A 24,683-nucleotide genomic window follows, 5' to 3' on the forward strand; every position below is an offset into this window, starting at 1 on the left:
CAACTTAGCAGAAGTCTGGGTTCGCAATTGCAAACCCTGATCGCAATTCCCAAATCTGCAACCTGCAATTTTATAACTTAGTCGAAAATCTCCCATTTTTCACACTTTTTCAATACCAAAACACTCTTGGGCGATTTTTCAAAGAAAACTCTTCTTCCAAATCGATTGTAAGTCAATTTTAACTCGTTTTCTTCAATCATTAACATCTTTTCACATGATTTCAACTCAAAATCAATGATTTTCATGGGGGAAATTGGGTGCTTTGGGTAGAACCTAGATTTTTCAAAAATTGGGGATTTCGACCTCGATTTGAGGTCCGATTTCAAAACAAATTATATATTTGGGTTCATGGGGGAATGGGTAATCGGGTTTTGGTTCGAACCTAGGGTTTTGACCGCCCGGGGCGATTTTTGACATTTTGGGTAAAACTTTAGAAAACTTATTTTCATGCATTGGAGTTGATTCATTTAGAGTTTATTGATATAATTAAGTAACTTGTGACTAGATACGAGCAAATTGGTGGTAGAATCAAGGGGTAAAGCGATAGTTGAGACGCGAATTGTGTTCGTGGCATCGAGGTAAGTGTTTGGTCTAACTTTAGCTTGAGGGATTAGGAGTCGAGTCCTATTTGCTATGTGGTATTTGTTGAGTACGACGTATAGGCATGGTGACGAGTATCTATATGTTGGTGTCAAGCATGCCCGTGAGTCTATTATTGTGATTATTATGACTTTATTGTAATATTCATGCCTTAGCGATGTTTTCTATTGTTGGCAAAGTTTGTGGAAGTAAATTGTGAAATCTGAATATTTAGGAGCGTTGGCTCAAGTTGTATAACAAAATGTGAGAGTATAAGTGGTAAATGAACCTTTTAGAGCAGTGGCTCAAGTTGTGAAGTCAGATGTGAAGTGAAAGTGAAAAGGAGAAGAGAATCATTATATTATCTCCCTTGCCAGGATATTGTTGCTTTTGTTGTTATCTCCCTTGCCGGGATGTTGATGTTCTTGATGTTATTCCCTTGCCAAGACTTGTATGTTGAACTATTGTTCCCTTGCCGGGATTCTTATTGCAAATTTCATTTATTCCCTTGCCCTATTGTTTGTGATTGTTGTTTGGGTGAGGAAGAGTGTTAAAGCACGAAGGGTGGTGCCATGTATTGTTTAGGTGAGAGAGTGTTAAAGCACGAAGGGTGATGCCATGTATGATTTGTGAGGAAAGAGTGTAAAGCACGAAGGGTGATGTCGTGCCGCCTGATGTACAATTCTGTGCCGATTATATTGATTATATGGTGAGGACGAGAGTAAAAGCACGAAGGGTGATGCCGTGCACATTTTCATTACTTGATTGCTTTGGTGAGGACGAGAGTAAAAGCACGAAGGGTGATGCCGTGCACTTATTGATTTCTGATTCTTTGTTGATATCTGAGATATATTGTTTCTTTCAATTACCTGTTGTCTTTCTATTCTAAATTGATGGTTCCCCGTAGCATGTTACCCCTCCCATACTTGACTGTATATTACTGTTCTTCTTTTCCGCTGTATATAGTTGAATTGCACAGGTTTATTTGGTAGTCTGGTCCTAGCCTCGTCACTACTTCGCCGAGGTTAGTCTAGGCACTTACCAGCACATGGGGTCGGTTGTGCTGATACTACACTCTGCACAGTGTGCAGATCCCGGAGCAGCTTTTGGACCGTAGATTGGGTGGCTGCCTTCAGTCCACGTGGAGATCCAAGGTAGTCCTGCAGGCGTCCGCAGGCCCTGGCGTCTCCCTCTATCCCTTTATCCTGTTTCCTCTACTTATTTCAGAAACAGTGTATTATTTATCTTTCAGACTTTGTATGTAGCATTCTTAGACCGTCTGTGAAGCTGTGACTCCAGTTCTGGGTGGTTTGTTTAACAGTTGTATTGGATACGTATTCAGATAGTTTATGATTTTCTTCCGCTTATTATAAACTCCGTTGTTTTCACGTTATTGCTTATAATTGTTAAAGAGTATAGAAAGGGTAAAAAGGTAATTTGTTCAATAGTCGGCTTGCCTAGCTCCCATTAGTAGGCGCCATCACGACTTCCGAGGGTGGGAAATCCGGGTCGTGACAGCATTTTAACCAATTTAATTATTAATACTATAACTAATTTTGGTTTATATTCTTATTTCTTTTATCGCTGATGGTCTTTTCATGAAAAATAATTTATGTATTCTAAGACTTGCGTAAACTTGAAAAATAATTTTACCCATTTGATGAATTTGGAAAGCATTAAAATTGGATTATTTTGCTAGTAAGTTATTATTATATATTATCTCATACCATACATTAAATATTTAATTATAAATATACTTTATCCACAAAAACTCCTTTATCAAACAATAAAATCAAACTTTTGCGTTTTATGTTTGTCGTAGTGTTAGTATGTCAATTACGTTCTTTCTCTCATACTCTTACTATTATTAAATATTTTCGTAATTATTTTTTCTAATTATATTCTAAAATCTATATTAATATTTATATCTAAGCAAATTATTGATCGAAGAATAAAATTAATAGTTAGTGGACTAATCTCACAGACTACTCACAACATTTATAGGTTAATTACTTATTTGGGATAAAGAACAAAGCAAAATGCTTTCTCTTTCTTCAACCTTTTTTTCTATTTTATTTTGTTTACATCATAAATGTTCACCTAAAATTTAGCACAATATACAGTCTCTTTTGAGCTAAAAAATGTTCAACTGTAGAAAATACATACGCATAAAGATTTGGTATTACTTAATCATATTTTAATTGTAAAATTTATATAACGTAAAATTTAATAATTTTAAAGTCTTAAATATAAGGACTTCTTACTTAATAAGAAAAGATTTAATAAGTATTAAATTAGACTTAATTTCAAACTCCTAAATATTAGCTAGGAGAACAATCAAATGACCATTTTGTCTAGTGTGAACTTTATCTTAAAAGGGTAAAAAAGACGAACGATATTATGCTAAGGGTTTTCGTGCCTTTAATATAGCGTAGATATAGATAGATAGATAGATAGATAGATAGATAGATAGATAGATAGATATTATAGATTTAAATATAGATAGGTAGATTTGTGATAGTGAACGAATAATGTTAAAAAGATTCTGAGAGCACTTAGTATTTAATTTTTCCTATTAGTTTATATGGTAAAATCTTAATTAATATTAAAGTCCTTTTTTAGAACATCATAACTCTAATAAATAAAGATTTAGTAAATAAAATTTATATGATTAAAAGTCTTATTTGTTAGAAAAACAATTGAATAACTATTTTGTCTAGTGAAAATTCAATTTAACGACCAAATACTTTTAATTAAGAACAACTCTTCGACGCTCAAAAACTTAGTAGTTGATTTATGCAATGTTATTATGATTTATTTTCACAAAATCAAAATGTAAACAAAATAGAAACATGGAAAGTTCAAGTCAGTGATTTTAGCCAAACAAAATTAAGTACTTCAAATAGAAAGATAACTTGAAAACGTTAATTTACGTAAATTGTCGGCCTCTCCGCCCTCTTCTATGGCCTTTTCCCCTAAATATTTGAAAAAGTATAATTATAGTTTTATCATAATTAAAGTAAATTATTTATATAAGGTAAACTCTTCATTGATTTTTAAATTTGGTTTTTTTAGAATTTAAATAAGGCAGGATATAATAAATAGAATTTTACTTGGTGTAGAAGTCCTAAATATTAGGAAGACAAGTAAAATGACAATTTTATTCAATGCAAAATCTATTTTTAAAAGGGTAAAAAAGACGAACGATATTTCGCTAAGGGCCTTCGTGCTTTTAATATAGTATATAGATATATAGATATAAATAGATATAGATAGATTGACGGGTATTCTTTGTGTGCTTTCTTTGACACTAACCACAATATCCAAATAGCCATCACTATTCACTGGCTATTATGGACATGACAATTTTCCCAATAGCCATCACAGCATCACTATTCGCTGCAGCTATCCTAGCAGTATCAAATTTTCTTTCTGCTGCAACCTACCAAGAAGAAATTATTTTGATCCTTACCAGTTCTAACCTTATGCTGTTATTTTTCTTTTTGTTGCCCCAAACATTTCATGGCTCAAACATTTTTTAGAAGGAAACTAGAACTACAGTTAGAAGAAGGCCACCAATTACTTTGTAAATTATCCATCTCAAGTTCCAGAATTACCCAGCAGAATTTAATCAGAATAGATGACTATTTTGCTAGTTCAACCACGCCGTAGTTTCGAAGTTACGCTTTGGTGAAATAAATGATACAAGAAACAACGATGCATAATTTCGGAATTGAGCCAGAATTAGAAGACGCGAAATAAAACAGAAAGATTTTTTAGAAGAATCCAACTCATTGGAACTCAGAAGAAATTAAATAGTTAAATTCCATTGTAGTATTGACCGAACACGTAGACTATTTTCCAATTCGCTAGGTTCACAATATAACAAGCAGCGTTCAATCGCAAGCACAAAATCGTCCTCACCCTTGATAAATGTGTCCATATTTTCTCTTTTTTTTTTACTTCATTTACAAATGCACTGGTAGTAAAAGCCAGTGAGTACATAAAATGAGACAACCAGCACAAAGAACTCTAAGAAAGTGATGCAACTCGCTGGAGAAAGTAAAAAGAATTAAAGTTGTAATCTGTGTGCCTAAACTCCAGGTTAAACCACAGCTGCTTCCCAGAGAAGAGCTACAAAATTCCCTGGGCAGTATATCGAGCTAAAAACTAACTATACACAGTTAGAAATGACTCAAAAGGGAACTGTGAAGGGCAATGCATACAACTCAGCATCATGAATGTATTGCGCACGTGGCCATAATGCAGAGCCTCCACATGTTGAATCATTGCTGACTGCTTTGCTGACTGCACTTTTTTGACCAACTCGCGCGTGCTTAGGTTTTCTTTGAAACAGCCATGCTTCATCGTCAACGTCAAGATGCTCAGTTTGAAGACTTGGTGGAAGCCAGTTCTCTATCAAATTCCTGTACTGAAATTCTATGCTGTTCTCATGCGCGTTGGAGCATGATGCAGTTGCCGCCTTGTCAGCAACACAGTCTCTCCACCCAGACGTGGATGGACTTGGCTCTAAAACTACTGATGGGGGAGGACAACCTGTTGCTTTCAGCAAAGGGTTGGCTCTCTCTACACTTGTCCTGACTGTAACTTCTACATCTTTTTGGGCTGGTTTTTGCAACTGCTTCTCCTTGGCAGTTGATGTCTCACCTTGCCCACCCTTTTTAGACAACCGGATGCGGATAATGCTACCTATTGTCAAACAAAGAAACAAAAACATAAGCAACAGAAACAACAGAATACCAAAGTAATAAGCATGGTAATAAAATTAAATATACTCACCATGTGCCTGTATGTTTCCATGTGAAGGTGAGGCAGGCCTCTTCCTTTTATTGCTATTCTGGGTGCTGTCAGATGAGCAGCTGGAATTCTGTGAGCACACAGCCTGTCCGTGTTCCTCAGTGAGATTGCTCCTCTCCAACTGTTCAGCTTCGTCTTCTAGACATTTAAACAAGTACATTCCTTTGGACTCATGAGCGGCCTTGTCAAATCCAGGATTACTTGACTCCTTCTTTGCCTTCTTCTCTTCTCTTCTCTTTTCTTTATTTTCTTTCTTTTCTTTCTTTTCCCTCTTCTTCTCCTTCTTCTTTTCTGCTTTAGCTATCTCCCTCTCCCTTTGGAGCTTTAGAGCACCAGAGGATAACAAGTTCAGAATAGAGGGAGAGAGAAGATGAAAACAGCATGACCACGAGGATATTGCACAATTAAGATCTCACTGATCTTTTATTACATCAAAGAGACATGTTTGTAGTACCAAACATGTGTTGGGTTCACAACATATAATTGCATCAATATGACAGAATACAGTAACGCAGCACTCAGTCAGCTAGTTCAATTTTTCACACAACCTGGCCCTGGTCTTACATTGAGTTGCTTAAAAAGTTCTAAATAAGTCCAATCATAACACTCTGGCAAAGGGATAAGAGGGATTAGGCTAACCCCCACTCAGCTAGAAAGAACCAAAGCATGGAAAAATTAAAGAATAACAACATGTTCATTGAACACCATATACACAAGCACTTAGCATTGTGGACTCAACGCAAAACAAGGATGCCCTTTTGTTCTGTCAGGTGTCATTTATCACTCCTATGATTGAAGATGCGTAAACAATCATTTGAAATGTACAGTTAAATGTAGACTAATGTGCAGTATTCATGCTTTATTAAGTGATCATGTCAAAGTAACGAAAAATTACAGGGAATACCTAAAAACAACAACCAAGTAGCTCATGAGTTGTTTCATAGATGACAATCTCACTTAAACTTAATTTGATGGAAACTATAGAAGTCTAAGCAGGAAAGAGGCCTAATAACACTTCTACGGGAGCTGGACCCAAGTGGATATTTTTGAAATTTACAATTAGGATAGTTGTTTTTTTAATTTGGTTGTGAAAATTTGTGCGCATTCCACCAAAAACATGATTTTAAAAGAGTACTTCAAAAGTAGTTTTATCCATAAATCTTCCCAAAGAATCTTCTGAAAAATCCATCAAAAAATCCCACTTTAAAATAGTTTTGAAACCAGATTGCAGCCCTCATTAGTATAAACCTATAGTCACAGGAAATCTCCTATTTCACCACTCCATCAAATATCAAACCTGCAATAACCTGGTCTTATTACATGATTACTCTAATTTCTCCCTCAAACAATGCACTAAACCCTAAAGTGTCTCAACACTTTTCCAACTCCATCCTTGATCCACGGGCAGGAGATACACTATCAGCGGGCATCCAATTATCTTGATTTCCTATGATATATGTCGTAATATTAATCATATCCTTAAAACTAATCCACTTATAACCAGATTAAACTGGGACATATACATTATTTACAACGATTAAACCCTAAATCGAAGTTCATAGATATGCACAACCCAATGAAACAACATTATTTCCTAGGAGATTTACATGGTATAGAATCAGATTTAAACAAGCCCTTATATGCTGGATTATTTCTAGCAACACGACGAAAAAATCAGCCAGGGACGAGAGCATAAACACATAAATCAAGTGCTCTTTGTTTCAACAAACCTTAATCGATTCGATCAAGGCTTCATTATTGGCTGCTGTATTCAGCGAATAGCCAGGTGGTGGGTATGGGAAGCACCGAGACATCCTCAATACACACAGAAGTACAACCCCTTTTGGATTTCGATTTCAGATCTGAAATTCCCCCTCCTCTCTTTCACGAAAACACAAAAACAAATCGTAAAAATAGATGGGTAGCGTTTAGATCTTGGATCGATTTGGCGCGATACAATAGAAAAAATTGATTGAATCGCAATAAAATCGAAGTTCTTCTGGAAACCCTAGAGCCGACGCAGACGAAATTATTGAGAGAGGCGGAGATGAATAATAGGCTAAGGTACCTCATAAGGGGGTATTTATAGGCAGATGAGTGGCCGACTTAAAGTGCGTTTTTATTTTACCTTATTACCCTATCTTTTTTATGGTAATATCCTTTTCCTTAGCATAGACGGATGGCATCACTTAAGGCCCATTTTGTATTGGAAAGCAAGTATAGACCAATTAGAATTAGAAAAACAAGTTAGAAATAGTTTTAAATTAGTTATAATTTTATGTATTTTGTCCCTAAAAATAAATGATATTTACAAATTTTGAAGTTAGAACTAAGTAAAATTTGGCTAGTGATTTGAATTTAATATGTTGTAAAATTTTAAATATTAACTAGTTCTAATGTCTGGCTCTCGATATATCTATTTTTTAATAGCATTAAGTCGATTTTAAATCCAAACAAATAACTTGTAAGTATATCTCCTTGGTATGTGTAATGAATAAAATATAGCAAAGCAAATATGTCTAATATTTTTTTACTCGAAGAATATACTAAATTATTGCGAGCAGAACGAAAAGGACAGGCTTTGGAAGAAAGATCTGTTATCTGTTTTCGAGTTTTCCTATTGAGAATAACAAGAGCATCTCTCAATACTCAAAAGTTTCATATTTAAAGCGAGTTTTTAAGAAATTATTCGAGCTTCAGCAAAACGCGGCTCATACATGTAATTTGGTATATGCAAGGAATAAAATATAGCAATGCTCATTTGCTCTTGTGTACAAACAAATTAATTCATGTGGAAAAAAATATTTTTCTAATAAACCAAACAAAAAGGAAAATTTTCTTCCCTTTTCCTTTCGATTCTTTTCCTTTTTTTCCAGCGAGTTTCCAAATTCCTATAGCTAGTTTAGTGGGTGATTTTTAAAAATAGCCAGATTTACAACTGGTCATTCAAAAATAGCCCAATTTAAAAGTAATCGAAATTTAGCCACTTTTTATGTAAAGATAAATCTGAGTGAAAATACTGTTCAAAACCCGGAAAATACTCCAGTATATTATACTGGTGTTCCAGCATAAGCATACTTGAACTCCAGCATATTATACTGGAGTTCCAAGATAGTATGCTGGAACTCCAGCATAATATGATGGAGTTCCAGCATAAATACACTAGAACTCTAGCATAATATACTGGAGTTCCAGCAAGTATAATGGTCCAGCAAAGTATACCGGTCCAGCATAATATGCTGGAGTTCATACACAAGTGCACCAAACTCCAGTATATTATGCTGGACCGGTCTCTATTGCAGCAAAACGGTGGCTATTTTTTATTGACTTGGTAAACGCTGGCTATTTTTGATTGACCAGTCCGAAAACTGGCTATACCGTGAAATTTTGGCTAGTTTAGTTGGCCAGTTGCAAACAGTCAATTATGCTAAAAGGGCTAGTTGGGCCAATATTTTTCCCGAAACGACTGCTCTGGGACCCATTTTTACCCGCTCACGTGGCAAAGGTTGAAACCCCTAGTAAACCCAAAATCGAGTTGTCTACAAGTTGCCACAAAGGCCCATAGAATTAAGTTTACATTTTCCATAGATTTCCGAATTTCAGATCGCCGGAATGAGGAGGATTAGTGGAATCGCCGCCATATGCCGGGCCGCGGATGGTGCTGCCGCCGTGTCGGTTCCGCAGCAGAGGACGTCTACTGTGGCTCGGTACAGCACGAGTAGCAGCAAATCCTCTGTCAGGTCTAATTGGTATCAACCTACTAGAACCGCCGCTCACGCTGTCACCGGAACAGTGTTTTTCTCGGTGGCGGCTACCACGTTGACCGAGGAAGTCCACGCTAAAGAAGCAGTGCCGCCGGAATTACGCCCTAAGGATATTGTTCTTTATCAGTATGAAGCTTGTCCATTCTGTAACAAGGTTAAAGGTATTCACTTTTTTCGCTATTTCTGTCTTATCGATTGTTTATTTTATGTTTAATACTTATTTTTGCTGATGTGCCTCAGTAAAAAAGAAAAAGCCATTTTTGTAAGAAAATCAAGTCTAGTTTAGGTAGCCTATTATATTCATCTGTGATCTGTTAATGAGAGTATAGCTTGGAGATAGTTCATTGAGGATTAGATAATTATTCTATAGGATACTAGATTCTTGAAGTCTTCATAAACAATAAACTCTCTCCGGTTCAATTTAACTTGGCACGTAGTTTAACAAAGAAAGGAAGACTTTTGAAATTTGTCGTCTTAAAGATTCCGTAACATTTGTGTGATTATAAAATCTTCTCATTAAGGGCAAGTTGAAAAGTTTAAAGTTAAATATATCAATTTTTTTGGAATGGATTAATAAGAAAATATTGTCATATAAACTGGAATGCAGAATATAGAAATATGTCAATTTTTTGGAATGGACTAATAAGAAAATATTGTCATATAAACTGGAATGCAAGGAGTATCAAGTATCTTTTGTTTTCACTAACATGGTACTGTTGCCAAAGCATGCCTCACCTCATTAAACTATTTGATGTATTCTTGTACTTTTGTACAATTGCTAACAACTCTTGATAACAAAGAAATCCCCAAGGTCAATGGCGCATGGTTCGAAACACGGTGGATTATGGGTAATGAGCTTGCCAATCTACCCTTCTCCACTTAAGAGGCTTCTGTGTGCGGCATTGTATCAAATGTTTTCTTAAGGTTTATTTATTCGTTTTGACAATGTATATCTCTGAATAGTCGTAATGCATGCTGGTTAATGTTTATGATTCCATCTCTGCGATCCTTTCTTTTCTTCCTCCCCCATTAATTATCATTATCTGGTACGCACCATAGTCCTTCACCCTGGAACTTTTCCTTTTCAGCATTCCTTGACTACTATGACATCCCATACAAGATCATTGAGGTCAACCCCATCAGCAAAAAAGAAATCAAGTGGTCTGATTACCAGAAAGTCCCTATCGTGATAGTTGATGGTGAAACTCTGCTGGACTCATCAGGTATCTGATGTCCTAGAATTGCTTCACTTTTTTTAAGTAAATACAGTTTTGAGTACATTGTCACTGTGTGATGGCTGTAAATTATTTATGATAATTATGTTATTGTTTAGTTTCTAAACACCGGAAGGGAGCCTTGGAGCAAACGATAAAGTTGTCTCCGTGTGACCTATAGATCACAGGTTCGAGGCATGGAAGCAGCCACTAATGCTTGCATTAGGGTAGACTATCTATGTCACACACTTTGGATGCGGCCCTTTCCTGGACCCTGCGTAAACGTGAGATGCTTTGTGCACCGGACTGCCCTTTTTAGTTTCTATACACTGCTGATTATAAAATGCATCTCAACCTATCCAACGTCTAAGCTCAACTGTGAAGGAAGCATTCAGAGTGACTATAAGATAACTATATCTATGGATGGCAATTTTGCATTGAAGATGGAAAGAAATGGATTCCAGGACACCTCGGGGGTATAAGAGTGTGCCACCTAGACTTAAGGGCAAGTTCTACAGAGTGGTGGTTAGACCGGTTATGTTGTATGGGGCTGAGTGTTGGCCCGTCAAGAAGTCCCATGTCTAGAAGATGGAAGTAGCTGAGATGAGGATGCTGAGATGGATGTGTGATCATACCAGAAAGGACAGGATCGGGAATGAAGTTATTAGGGACAAGGTAGGAGTGGCATCTGTGGAAGACAAGTTGCGGGAGTCGAGGCTGAGATGGTCCAGGCATGTGAAGAGGAGAGACATAGATGTTCCAGTTAGGAGGTGTGAGAGGTTGTCCATTGCGGGTTTGAGGAAGGGTAGGGGCAGGCCTAAGAAGTATTGGGGAGAGGTAGTTAGGCAGGACATGTCATTGCTCCAGCTTACCGAAGATAGGACCCACGATAGAAAGACTTGGAGGTCGAGGATTAGGATTGAAGGTTGACAATTATTAGTGTGTTCCTCCTAGGCTTACCAGTAGTACTAGGACTATTTTTGTGTTATCTTATTCATGATTCTTTATTATTACATATTGTGTCATTCGTGCACGTTACGTTAATGTATTGTTGTTACGATTGTTTGCTACTTGTTGCCTTATCTCCACTGTGCCTCGAGTCGAGGGTGCCTCCCTATCTTTATAAGGAAGGGGTAAGGTCTGCGTACACACTACCCTCCCCAGACCCCATTTATGGGATTACACTGGGTTCGTTGTTGTTGTTGTTTTTTTATGGTTATGTCTAAACATTTTTCTTTTGCCCTTTTGGTGGATTATAGAAATTATTGATAAATTATTCGAGAAGGTTCGCTCTGTTGATTCTACCTCGGATGCTGATGAAGAAAGCAAATGGCGCAAGTATGCACTTCTCTTTCTATTTATGATAGTTTTATGACTGTGTCGTAGATATAAGTGATATTTGGTAATAAGGTTATCGAGTCTGTAAGTGACATAGGAAATTAGCCGTTGTTTCCCGATTAAGCTTTTGCTTTTTGTTACGTAAGAGGGTCTTATCCACTAATCGTTATTCTTGCAAATGTAGGTGGGTGGATAATCACTTGGTGCACGTCTTAGCACCCAACATATATCGAACTACCTCAGAAGCTCTTGAATCATTCGAGTACATCACTAGTCATGGTAAGATTTGATTGCGGTGACCAAATGTCAAGATGTTTCGGGAAGAAATTTTTACTTTTTGGTGCTTTTCTTTCTTTCATACTAGTAGCTTTAAATCAAGATGTCGTGTTTTACTTAATTCTATACATTTGGCAGTAAAACTATGATGCATGTGAGTGTTTAATTAGTGTTGAAAAAATCTTGTTACTCTTTTGGTGTTTTACCCGTCTTAAAAGATTTCAGTTAGTTAAGTTTGGGATAAAGAATTAGAGTTGATGTCGGTAATACTTTGCTGCTTATTAGCTAGTCTTGATGTTGTCCCGTGGCTCGCCTTAGAGCATCTGTTCTTCTGTTACAACTGGAACAGTGATTACATATGTTGTATTACTTCATGCACTGCAAACTTGGTCTGAAGAATTAAAGATGGAAATCTGTGAAATAGAATGCTGCTGTTTCAAGATATGTATACGAAGTCACGTCCTCGATAAATATGACCAAAGCAAAACACTCCCCAGTTTGTATTTGAAAGTAAAAATATGTGATGAAGCAAATGTATACTGCTCAGTGCTCGGTGTGTTACTAGTCGTGGCTGTTCTCTGTAGTTGAATTTGTCTTGCTCATAGTTTTCTCCCTTGCTCGCTGTGTTTTATTGATTCTTATGTATTTAAGCTAGGCTTGATATTGTATCAGAACCTGAATCGTAATGGAGATGAGAAAGAGTGAAATTTATTAGCGGTGCTTATACTGAGAGTTTAACAGTTCTTTGCTTGATACCCCAAGGGAGGTTCAATTTTCAACTCCTCATAAATAATATTTCAGCTTGTACACACTAGCTAATAATAAATGGTGGAGTTTTTGTAGGCTGCCTTTTGATCTCTGTTTAGCATAGTCCGGTTGCAGGTCTTATTCTATGTTGTATACCTTTATGTGAGTTGAAGCCGTGGGTGTCTTTTGGAGCAATTTTTTCCGTGGTTTACCTGTTGCACAAGTCTAATCTTATTTATGCTATGGACAGGTAATTTCGGCTTTACGGAAAGATTTACCGTCAAGTATGGTGGTGCTGCATCCATGTATTTTGTTTCAAAGAGATTGAAGAAGAAGTATAATATTACCGATGAGCGTGCAGCCCTGTATGAAGCTGCAGAAACATGGGTTGATGCTCTGAAGGGCCGAGATTTTCTTGGTCTGTTTTAACTTCTACGTCATAATCTATTTGATTGATAATTTTTGCACCAAATCCTTGTCATAATGTGTGAGCCTTGACTCATTTTCGGTCTAACAGGTGGCTCTAAACCAAACTTGGCTGATCTTGCTGTATATGGCGTTTTGAGACCCATCCGCTACCTGAAATCTGGTAGAGACATGGTGGAGAACACACGTATCGGTGATTGGTACTCTCGAATGGAAAGTGCAGTAGGTGTGTCTGCTAGAATTCAAGCTTGAGTGGCGATTAATTGGAAAACCACAAGCAAAGACAATTTTTGAGAGGTGTTGATTACAGTTCTGAGAAAGAATATTACTTTCAAGCTAATATATAAAGGAGATGCACTTAACCAAATTTTGGTAGTTAAGGATACCAAATAAATTTGATTGCGCGCTTGTTTACTTTCTGTGTTGACTTATTCTTCTGGATGAAAGTTGTATTTGAGGTGTGCTAAGACAATCTTTCTTGCAGTTTACCACTATTTTGTCGCCAATTTTACTACTGATTTGTCCTTCTAGTAGCCAGTGTACCTTTTCTCTTAATAATGTATTCGATTTTTCAGCTGGATGCTGGGATTGATGTTCACCCCTTCTCTTCCCTATCCTTTTTCTCTGATATGGTGGAAGTTGAGCTAGAATTTAGAATATTGCATTGTTTGGATTATTCATCATTGTCTCATTTTGGAACCTGGAGCCAGATCCCTGTCCGAGGATTAGTTTGGTCGAAGATTGATTTTGTCACTTTTAAAAATAAAATTTCAGATTTAAATTAGAAAAGTCCTACCATGAACTTAATCGTATTATACAAAATTAAGGAGGTCTTTTATAGTTTAAACTAGTGAATTTCTTGCGCTCCCCGTGATTATGAAAGATTTATGTGGTGATCTTTAACTAATATTCAAATGGTTAACAAACCAATAAATAGGTTGGGAAGAGCTAATTTATAACGTTCTCGTTCTTACGTATTATGTATGATTTAACAAAGGAAAGGATAAAGATAAAGGAGAATACTTCATTTATTTATTTCATTCGTATAAAGTACTCCTAGTTTACTTTGTTAGTTATTTGGTGTAAGTGCGAAAGAACTAAAAGAGACATTCTTACGTTGCTTTGTCCAATTTGGAAGTAATATAAAGAATTGAAGTGAATAGATACAATGGTTTCTTTTCTATCTTCTGCTTGGGTATTATCCTTTCTTCTTCTCAACAAAAGATTGTTTCAATTCATGTATCTATATGGTATTTGATAAAAATTTATTTTAAGCAAGTTTTGATCCCAATTACATCTCTTAATCTTAAGATATTAACTTTTGGAATTGGATTAATGCTTTTTGTTGATATTCTCAAAAAAATAGTTTCTTCCCTCCAAGTGATATAGGAAGAAAATGTCTGCTTATATTACTGTGAACTTGTTTTGTTGGCCAAGAAATCAATTTTCTTTTTTCATAAATCAAAAGAATATTGTAGGCATGCAAATTTATTGAATTTAAGTTCAATAAAATAATTTGGACTATTTCAAATATATTAGTTTAAATAAATATTATGGGCTAATATAATTGAATTAATTATTTAAGTCCAATAATATTGACTGGGCTAGCCCATTTAATTGGGCTACAAATGATGAGCCCACTTCACTAGGCCCAGTATGTCATCTTCCTAGAGGCCCGGTTTGGTGCTACGTGTCAAATGATATGGCATGACAAGTCAAACGGAAGAGCCAATAGGATCATGCCATGTATCAAAATGACAAGACATGCTAAGTCAAATTAAAAGGCCAATGAAATAGCGCCACACATGCAAGTGACATGTTCTGGCCAATCAAATGCGGCCTTGTCACTCTTCAATCTGATTGGTCGGAAAGAGTTTGTTCTCATCACAATTCTTCCCTCCCACAACAATAAATAGGGGTCTTCATAACCCAGAAAAGACACCAGAAGTTATAACAAGAAGCAAGAAAGAGCTCGTGGATCAAACGCTACAAATTTCTCCACAAGTTTCAAGTTTCAAGCTTCAAGTTCAACTTCAAGAAATCAAGTTCAAGTTTAAGTTCAAGAAATCAAGTTCAAGCTCAAGAACGAAGAACAAATCAAGTTCAAGCTCAAGAACGAAGAACAAATCAAGGTTTAAGGAGTACGAGTTCAAATCAAAATTCGTGCTAGTTGAATTCAAGATCATCGTTCGTGGCAACAAATATAGATTCAAGATCAAGCTTGAAGGCCCTTGAATTTATTTACTATTGGAAAGAAATATCAGAGGATTCATAGAGATTTGTTGGCAGCCATGGGAAAGATGATTGAAGCTATTGTGAAGAAGAATCTGAGAGGAAAATGAGAGAAGAACAGAACCAGCTCACTTCATTTCCAAAAATTAAGTTTTGTGCAGTATACTACAGTATTTAACTAACTAACTAACTTTACACTTAACCGACTTTCACTAACTCCCTAACTAACTAACTATAGTTAACATTACACTTAAGTTTAACTACAGTTAACTATCAGCTTGTTACTTAGCTACTAGCCAACACTCCCCCTCAAGGTGGTGATTCAAATAAGTTCTTCAATCCAATTTTGTTCAACAAGTATTCATGTTGAGCTTTTCCCAAACCCTTTGTGAGTAAGTCTGCTAGTTGATCTTCTGTATTCACATACTCAGTTTTAAGCAGTCATTGACTTAGTTTTTCTCTCACAAAGTGACAGTCTATGTCAATATGTTTTGTTCTCTCATGAAATATTGGATTGGCAGCTATTTGGATTGCTGCTTTGCCATCACATATTAGAGTTATGTGCAGCTCAATCTTGACACCTAGTTCACTGAACAGACCCGTTAACCATGTAACTTCTGCTGCACACGATGCCATACTTCTAAATTCTGCTTCTGTTGAAATTCTTAGAGACAGTACTTTGCTTCTTAGACTTCCAGGATATTAGTGCACTGCCAATCTTAACTAAATACCCTGTAACTGACCTCCTTGTCTGTATGCATGCCCTCCAGTCTGAGTCACAGTAAGCAGTCAACTTACTTGATGATTCTGCAGGCTTTGCACCACTTAGACCTGACTCGGATATTAACTCTAGAGCATACTTCATTTGACACATGAGAATTCCTTGTTTAGACCTTGCAAACTCAATGCATGGGAAAAATTTCAGCTCTCCTAAATCCTTCATCTTGAACCTTTTCTTGAGATCTGTCCTAGTATCACACAACAACTGTTGGTTGTTCCCACTGATTAAAAGATCATCTACATACACCAGTATGATCACTATGTCACTCCTAGCTTTCTTTGTGAACAGGGAATAATCATAATGGCTTTGCTGAAATCCCATATGAAGTAAAGCTTCAGTCAACTTCATATTCCATGGCCTTGGGGCCTGTTTAAGTCCATAGAGAGATTTATGGAGTTTGCAGACCTTCTTGTGAGTCTCCCCCTGTCTAGCAAACCCCACAGGTATATTCATATAAACCTCTTCAATAAGATCTCCATTAAGGAAAGCATTATGAACATCTGTCACGCCCCAAAATCCGAGGAGCGCGACCGGCGCTTAACCGAGTAAACCCGACCGAGCAAGCCTGTTAGGTCTCATTCTACCCAAACTAATTCATGAATAAATAGGAGATGGACTCCATTAATCAAATTCTATAAACATATCATTAACGATTCCCATTTCATTTTCATTAGCAACTTTATTCACCATTTTAAAGGTATTACAAGTTTTATACATCATTGCCAAACATCAATATTTCTATTTTAAATTCCAATACCCGACACTACCCACAACCTGTCTACGGAGCCTCTAAATACAACTGAAGAATAATATGGAAATGCCGGCAACAAGGCTCCTGCTATACCTTACACAAATACAAAAATAAGACTCCGGGAAGAAAAGCGGCATGAGCCACGCAGGGGCCCCGAGAGGACAGGTGCTCACCAATACAGCTGACGGAAAGTGGAGGAGGTGCTACTGTCGGTGGACTGGAGTACCTGCTATAGAACCACCTACAATCATAACAAGAATGTAGCGCCCCCGGCAAAAGGGACGTCAGTACATTTGAATTGTACTGGTATGTATGAACAAACTTTATCCCAAGTAAAATCAATCAATACACGGATAACGAACAGTAATAAAATCAACAATCAATGCACATGAAAGGAACAACCAAGGCCAAACAAGTTTCACAATCTCTCCTTTTCCCCTTTCAACATCATTTAACCATATCAATGACATCACATACTTTCATTTCGATGGTGATGATGATCACGTTCCATCCTTATTACCTCGGCCACCCTTATTACCTCGGCCACCCTTATCACCCCAACCCACAATTTATCATTTTGTGTTGCGGCGCGCAACCCGATCCCACCGGACAATCACACTTCACACAACAACAATAGTTCAGAGTTCAATCACATAGCTTCAGGCCATCCAGAATATCAAACAATACACATCTAAGAGACAGTAATAGAACCAACAAGCATTGCACGTAGGAAGAAACAACCAAAAATCAAAAGTTTCACAATCTCTCCTTTTTCCCTTTCCAACACTTCCACATTCAAGAGTTTCATATATTTTCATTTCAATAGTGACTATGGTCACTTTTCCACCCTTATTACCTCGGCCACCCTTATTACCTCGGCCACCCTTATCACCACAACCCACACCTTATTACTTCGTTGCGGCGCGCAACCCGATCCCACCGAACAATCACATTTCACACAACAACAACAACAAACAATACATCACAAGAACCATCATTTGAAGGAAACACAAGTTCATATCAACAATTCATACATTTGGGCCCATGGCACCATAACTGTCACCAAGAAGTAATTCATGTACAAGGTGTTGTCGTAATCGTTCAACTTATTTACGTCATTTCACAATACCCTCTTTCATTACTTACCACGCATGGTTTTTAGCCATTATACACATTCCCACATTTGGACACATTAGCATTCTTTCATTCGTTAACACATACTCCCATGTCGGCATCCTCAAACATTTACAAACTTTGCACATAATAAGGTAGGCACATCAAATCACTTCTCACAATAACATATAACTTGGTGGTGTGAAAATCAACTAAGACAATCAATACACATATTTTCATACAAGGTACACGTACCGTATGCTCGTCACAACAAGGGGATTCTACAAGAGTTAAAGTTAGCCATACATACCTCGATAGAGCTTTCCTTAAATTCTTACGAAATTTCGGGACTCTTAGCAACTTCAATCTATTTTGGAAATATAACAACCTGAACCAAAATTAGGAAGATGATCATTATTCTAGCTCATTTGAGCATTTTATCAAACACTATATGTGCGTTAAATCTTTATGGTCCTTTTATAGAGGATTTCATCAACCCACAACCCATACTTTACCATTTTTAGCTCAACAATGTTCCTACACCTTTTGACAACACATGCAAGCAAGATAACAACTCCAATACCCACAAACTTTCTTGATAAATACCCATCTTTAGCTAAAATTCGAAATTAAGGGATAGGGTGAAGAATCTTACCTCAAGGATGAAGACCTAGTGTGTTTTTCCTTGTTAATCTTTCAAGATTTGAGCAAGAATTGAAGAAAAATTGATGAGGGACACTTTCCCACTCTAGGCACTCTCTCACTCTAAAAATATCTGATTTTAGTTAAGAAATGATCCGTTGCATTTATTTGGCGAAATGAGGTCGTTTTATAACAAAAGCCCGATTTGTGCACAGCCGCGCCGCGTGGGGCGCCGCATGGGGCGCCGCGGTTGTGAAAAATGTGCTCAGCAAACGTCTTTGAATGCTCTCTGTATCTCCCCACAGGCGCGCCGCACGGGGCGTCGCGGTAGTGTAAAATTTTGCGCTGCTTTTGGTAATTTGGTCATAACTTCTGGTAGGAGTGTCCGAATGACAAACGGTTTGAAGCGTTGGAAACTAGACTCAGTGACCTTTTATTTGATAGGTATTCGTCACATAAAACCTTATACATATTTATATATGCGCGTTCAAAGTGTGGACTAATGCAAGTACCTTTGGAATCTTAGCCTATTATGAAATTTTTTTCCATTTGGCTTACACTTAGGCCTATCCTTGGACCCCACCTTACTTAATATATGACTCATACACTTGTTTAACAAATCCAATTGATACCAACCATGTTAATAGCACATAAATTATTATAATTAGCCTACGTGGCACCACGAAATCCTAGATTACTTAGCGAAATTTTCCGGGGCCTTACAACATCCATCTGAAAGATCAGTCACTGTTTAGAAGCAGCCAATGCATTAATAGATCTTATAGTAACCATCTTAGCCACAGGAGAAAAGCTTTCACCGTAATCCAAACCTTCCTTTTGACTGTACCCCTTAGCAACCAATCGATCTTTGAACCTTTCTATCTCTCCAGATGCTTTATACTTAATTTTGTACACCCACCTACAAAAAATAGGTGTCTTTCCAGGTGGAATATCTACAATGCTCCGGGTATGATTGTCCTCCAGTGCATCAAATCAATCTCCAACTGCATAGCTTTCACCCATTTAGGGTCAGAAGCAGCTTCTTTAAAAGTAGGTTGTTCTGAGAGAGCTGAGTAGGGTGTGAGAGCTTGTTTGAAGGTTGGAGAGATGTGAGAATAGTCTACACAGGAGGAGATGGGATAAGTACATTTTGAGCCTTTGGAGAGGGTGACATAATCCTACAGCCATACAGGTGGCTTGCTTGGTATGGAGGATCTCCTGCATCCTTCAAGAGGCTCAGCAGGATGTGATTGACTTGCAGATGTTTCAACACAAACATCATCCTAATAATTAATCACAATAGGAGGGATAGATTCAGAAGTAGTTCTGTCTGTAGGGAAGGAAGGAATTTCTGCACAGGACTCTGATGACATCTGGTCTGCAGCAGGCTCAGTTGAGTCTTCTACTGTAGGTGCTGAAGAGGAGATGAGAGTTGTATCATCCAATTCAGGAGATAACAGATCCAGAACAGGGAAAATCAGAGTTCCTGAATCTCTAACATGCTTGAAAGGAAACAAAGTTTCATGGAACACAACATTTCAATTGACCATAAAGTTTTTGGAATGCAGGTTATACAATATATACCCCTTTTGAGTAGAGGAGTAACCTAAGAGCACAGCAGGCACTGCTCTAGGTGAAAACTTGTCCAAAACTTTAGGAGTTGTAGAACAACATAAACAACCAAATACTTTGAGATGAGATAAAGAGGGTGGATCCAAATACATCTTCTCAAAAGGTGATTTGTACCCAATTACCTTAAAAGGTAATCTATTGAGTAAATATACTGCTGTAGTAACACATTCTCCCCAAAATCTTAAAGGCACAACTGCTTGAAATATGATAGATCTAGCCATTTCCAAAATAGTTCTATGTTTTCTTTCTGCCACCCCATTCTGCTTGTGTAAACACATGTACTCTGATGAATAATACCAAGACTGGACAGTAACTGCTTGAACTCAGTACTAAAAAAATCACTTCCATTGTCAGTCCTTAGAACTTTAATAGCAGTAGAAAACACATTGTTTGCTTGAGTAAGAAAATCTCTTAGAACTACAATTGCTTCTGACTTACAATTCAAGATGAAAATCTAAGTAAATCATCTATAATCATCAACTATGGTGACAAAGTATCTTTTACCATCATGTGTAGATACTCTATATGGTCCCCAAATATCACAGTGAACTAGTTCAAAAGCAAACTTTGTTGTAGTATTACTCAACTGAAAAGGCATCTTGGTTTGTTTAGCAACAGGACATACAGTGTAGGGCTGATTGAAGTTACCTGTTGTCAGCTTACTCAGTGCCTCTATCTTCTTTATTATGTCTATAGGAGCATGTCCTATTCTCTTATGCCATAAACTGCAAATGCTAGAAATAGACACACTAGAAGAAGTACCGAAAACAGAAGAAGAAGTAGAAACATAATTTGCTGAAGAAGTAGAAACATCATTTGCTGTGTTAACACACTTATTTGTTGACTGAGATGAGGCTGATATAGAAGTACTCCCACGCAGTATGTACAATCCGTAATCCTCTCTACCAATCCCCTTCACCTGACCACTGAAGAGGTCCTGAAAAATACAGAAGTCAGGGAAGAAGCCAACCATACATTTTAGTTCTTTAGTAAGTTTTGAAACTGAGAGTAGGTTGAACTTAAAATCAGGAATGTACAGAACATTAGAGATTTCCTGATTGCTTAATACAAAAGTATTTCCTGTGTGTGATACTAATGCCACACTTCCAGTAGGTAAGTGTACTTTGTTTTCTTATGTGTTTGGAAGTGCCCTATGATTGTGCAGTATGTTTAGACTTGAAGTCATATGATTCGATGCCCCAGTGTCAACAATTCACTTGTCAACACAATGAGACATAAATACATTCACTTTGCTCAGAATACCTGCAGCAGCTGATTTGCTTGATGAGTCTGATCCTTTTGTGCTTCCTTTGGACAACAGATGAACAATCTGCTGATATTGTTCAGGAGTGAAGACAAGAGCAGGATGTGGCAATTGCTGGAATAAAGCAGGTTGATTAGCTGGTTGTGGAACACCTGCATTAAAAAGACTTCCTCCTCTGCCTTGTTGAGTCACATTAAAAGCTACATTACTTCCCATAATATGTCTGTCTGTACAGTTCACCTCTGCACCACACACTTGATTTGTATATTGTCCAGTATTGATTCCTTTCTTCTTGGATTTGAAATCCTGAGGGTATCCAACTAGCTTATAACAGTTTTCCTTGGTATGTCCCTTGTAGTGGCAATACTCACACTGAACTAGACTCCTCTTTGGTTTGTAGTTTCCAGTATTATTTGTGTTCTTGCTGCTATACATAGCTATATTCTCCAAGGCTTCAGACACTTGAGCTACTTGTGGCATATTAGCAAGGTTTCTTTGGCTTTCATGATCAACTAACATAGAGTATGCCTTATTTATACTAGGAAAAGGGGACATCATCATAATTTGGCTCCTTAACGAGAATAGGACTCATTTAATCCAGTGAGAAACTGAAGAAGTCTTTCATACAAAATGTTAGGCAAACTTCTTTGACTTGGGACAGGGACACCCAGGACATGGCATAAGGGCATCAAACTCAAACTCATCCCAAACCTCTCTTAGTTTGGAGAAATAATCAGTTACAGTCATAACTCCTTGAGTCAAAGTGTGAACCTCCCTGTGTAGGTACAGAATTCTGGAACCGTTTACTTTATCAAATCTCTCTTTTAGATCTTCCCAAACTTTATGAGCACTAGATACATATAGGACACTAGTTAGCAAAACCGGCCTCACAACATTCGTTATCCATGACAAAACAATAGCATTCACCTTCTCCGACAGATCATAAAGTTCAGGCTCAAACCTAAATGTAGGAAACCTACCATCGACAAATCCTAATTTACTCTTACATAACAAGCCAATTCTCATTGCGCGACTCCACAAAGTGTAGTTATCAGATCCAGTAAGTTGAAGAGAAATCAGAGAACTACTTGGTGTGTCGGTTGGCTGTAGATACAAAGGATGATTATGATCAATGGTAGGGAAGGAGGTGCTTGTCACAAAATTGCCATTTGCTGAGGTCGTGGGAGTGTGCGTAGGAGTAGTATTGTTGATTTGATCATCTTCAACCGCCATTGTTAACTAAGAATTAGCTTTACAGAACACGACTTGCAAACCCTAGCTTCGATCGAGAGTTACTCTGAGACAATTCGGCACCTCAACTTGTAGAATTGAAGCAACCTAGATGAAGAAACTGGTTCACTAGCTCGATTAGATCCACACCGATGGCTCTGATACCATGTTAGCAACCATGTGAAAGATGATTGAAGCTACCGTGAAGAAGAATCTGAGAGGAAAATGAAAGAAGAAGAGAACCAGCTCACTTTATTTCCAAAAATTAAGTTTTGTACAGTATACTACAGTATTTAACTAACTAACTAACTTTACACTTAACCGACTTTCACTAACTCCCTAACTAACTAACTCTAGTTAACATTATACTTAAGTTTAACTACAATTAACTATCAGCTTGTCACTTAGCTGCTAGCCAACAAGATTGTATACTCAAATTATTTGAAATCAAATACTACGATTGTTGCAATATTTTTCGGTCTTGATTTTATTTTCTCAACGCAATTTATTTTCTACAAATACATTCTAAAGAAAGAAGTCTCTGTTTGTTTGAGTATAAAATCCATCTTTACCAGTTACAATTTTTACCATCTTCTTCAATATAAGACACATAAAAGAAAAAAGAAGAAAAGATATCAATGCTTGATAATTTAACTGAAAGATAAAAAAAAAAAGAGCACAATATTAATAGAGAGAAAAAATTAGTACCCATGTCAGTTCGATCAAAATTTTAAGTGAAGTTTTCTTCTTGGCCTCACCGCATTCTTATTTTCAAGACGTCATTTTCTTTATTTGTTATCCTCTTATTATTTAAAAATCATCACTGAAGGTTCCTGCACAGTGAGATTATTCCAAAAATAAAATCTTACAGATATTGATTATCAATGTAGTTATGGTAAGAATGTAAAACATTTCTTACCCCAAGAAAAGCATCTCAATCAGCGTCAGGCTTCAGAAACAAAGAGAAGCAGCGTCTATTTTTCTGTAAAGAACATCAACAAATAAAATCACACTATATAATTGATAGATTTAACGAAAATAGAAATATAAAGGCAACAATATCAACTCTACATGATTTGTTATCTTCAAACGGAAGTAGCATTAAAATAAGGAAAGACTCATTTATTGGAGATATAAATAGATGAGAGTAACAAAGGGTTAACTATTAAAAAATCAAGAAATTTAAAAACTTAAATGTAGAAAGCTGATAAGAAACGGCAATAACGGCAACCTCTTTTATTTTCTTGAACACGACTAAAAACAGTTTTGAGAGAATTGGAGAGATTAATTGTTTTCTTCATCATTAGGGACGTTATCTGCGTTTGGAATTTTAACCATAACTGTTCTTTTGTAGTCACTTGAGAGGTGACGTTTGATTTTTTAGTAAAAAAGTGGCTTTCGATTTATAATTTATAATAAATAAAAAAGCAGATAGATAAGATAAAAGTCAATAACTCGACAAAAAAGATAATTGAGTTTTTTGGCCAAATAAAGTTGCCACATCATCTAGCCTAGCCCCTTTTTTATATATACTAGTCTCTACGTTCGTGCGTTGCACGAGAAATACATACTGACAACAATAAATTTTCAATTGCATATACGGTTAAATATGTACACAATACGAAATTAGTTCCTTAAAATAAATAACTAAATACAATATATTATACAAACCCAAGTCATGAAAAATGTTTTTGACATAATATGGGAGGACAAATTGAAATTAAATATTCTGGAATTGCAAAGTTATGTGATTAAAGTTGTAAAATAACTTAAAGACTGCACTATTATTTACTATTTTATGTGAAGTTATGATTAACTTTAGCTAAGCCTTAAGGTGTATGAAGTCTAATATATATATATATATATATATATATAT

At 36.7% G+C, this 24,683-nt stretch overlaps 4 protein-coding genes across 4 annotated transcripts; 1 reads left to right on the top strand and 3 right to left on the bottom strand.

Annotated features, from left to right (window-relative positions):
• Positions 1 to 4,474: 4,474 nt before the first annotated feature.
• Positions 4,475 to 7,449, bottom strand: LOC109238889 (stress response protein NST1-like). The gene is made up of 3 exons (XM_019405375.1): positions 7,128 to 7,449; positions 5,380 to 5,719; positions 4,475 to 5,289 (listed from the first exon to the last, which is right to left on the bottom strand). Exons 1-3 carry the CDS (start codon positions 7,209 to 7,211, stop codon positions 4,775 to 4,777), a joined length of 939 nt encoding a protein of 312 aa, XP_019260920.1. The 5' UTR covers positions 7,212 to 7,449; the 3' UTR covers positions 4,475 to 4,774.
• Positions 7,450 to 8,916: 1,467 nt separating this feature from the next.
• Positions 8,917 to 13,760, top strand: LOC109238891 (prostaglandin E synthase 2). Its single transcript, XM_019405376.1, has 6 exons — positions 8,917 to 9,322; positions 10,250 to 10,384; positions 11,635 to 11,713; positions 11,898 to 11,992; positions 12,987 to 13,154; positions 13,254 to 13,760. Exons 1-6 carry the CDS (start codon positions 9,010 to 9,012, stop codon positions 13,412 to 13,414), a joined length of 951 nt encoding a protein of 316 aa, XP_019260921.1. The 5' UTR covers positions 8,917 to 9,009; the 3' UTR covers positions 13,415 to 13,760.
• A 2,274-nt stretch (positions 13,761 to 16,034) lies between these two features.
• On the bottom strand, positions 16,035 to 16,628 carry LOC109238880 (uncharacterized mitochondrial protein AtMg00810-like). The gene has a single exon (XM_019405365.1). It carries the CDS (start codon positions 16,626 to 16,628, stop codon positions 16,035 to 16,037), a length of 594 nt encoding a protein of 197 aa, XP_019260910.1.
• Positions 16,629 to 22,210: 5,582 nt separating this feature from the next.
• On the bottom strand, positions 22,211 to 22,810 carry LOC109238881. Its single transcript, XM_019405366.1, has one exon. The coding sequence runs from the start codon at positions 22,808 to 22,810 to the stop codon at positions 22,211 to 22,213; it is 600 nt and encodes a 199-aa protein (XP_019260911.1).
• Between the last annotated feature and the right edge of the window lie 1,873 nt (positions 22,811 to 24,683).

This window comes from Nicotiana attenuata, unplaced genomic scaffold (genome assembly GCF_001879085.1).
Source record: "Nicotiana attenuata strain UT unplaced genomic scaffold, NIATTr2, whole genome shotgun sequence".
Lineage (NCBI taxonomy): Eukaryota > Viridiplantae > Streptophyta > Magnoliopsida > Solanales > Solanaceae > Nicotiana > Nicotiana attenuata.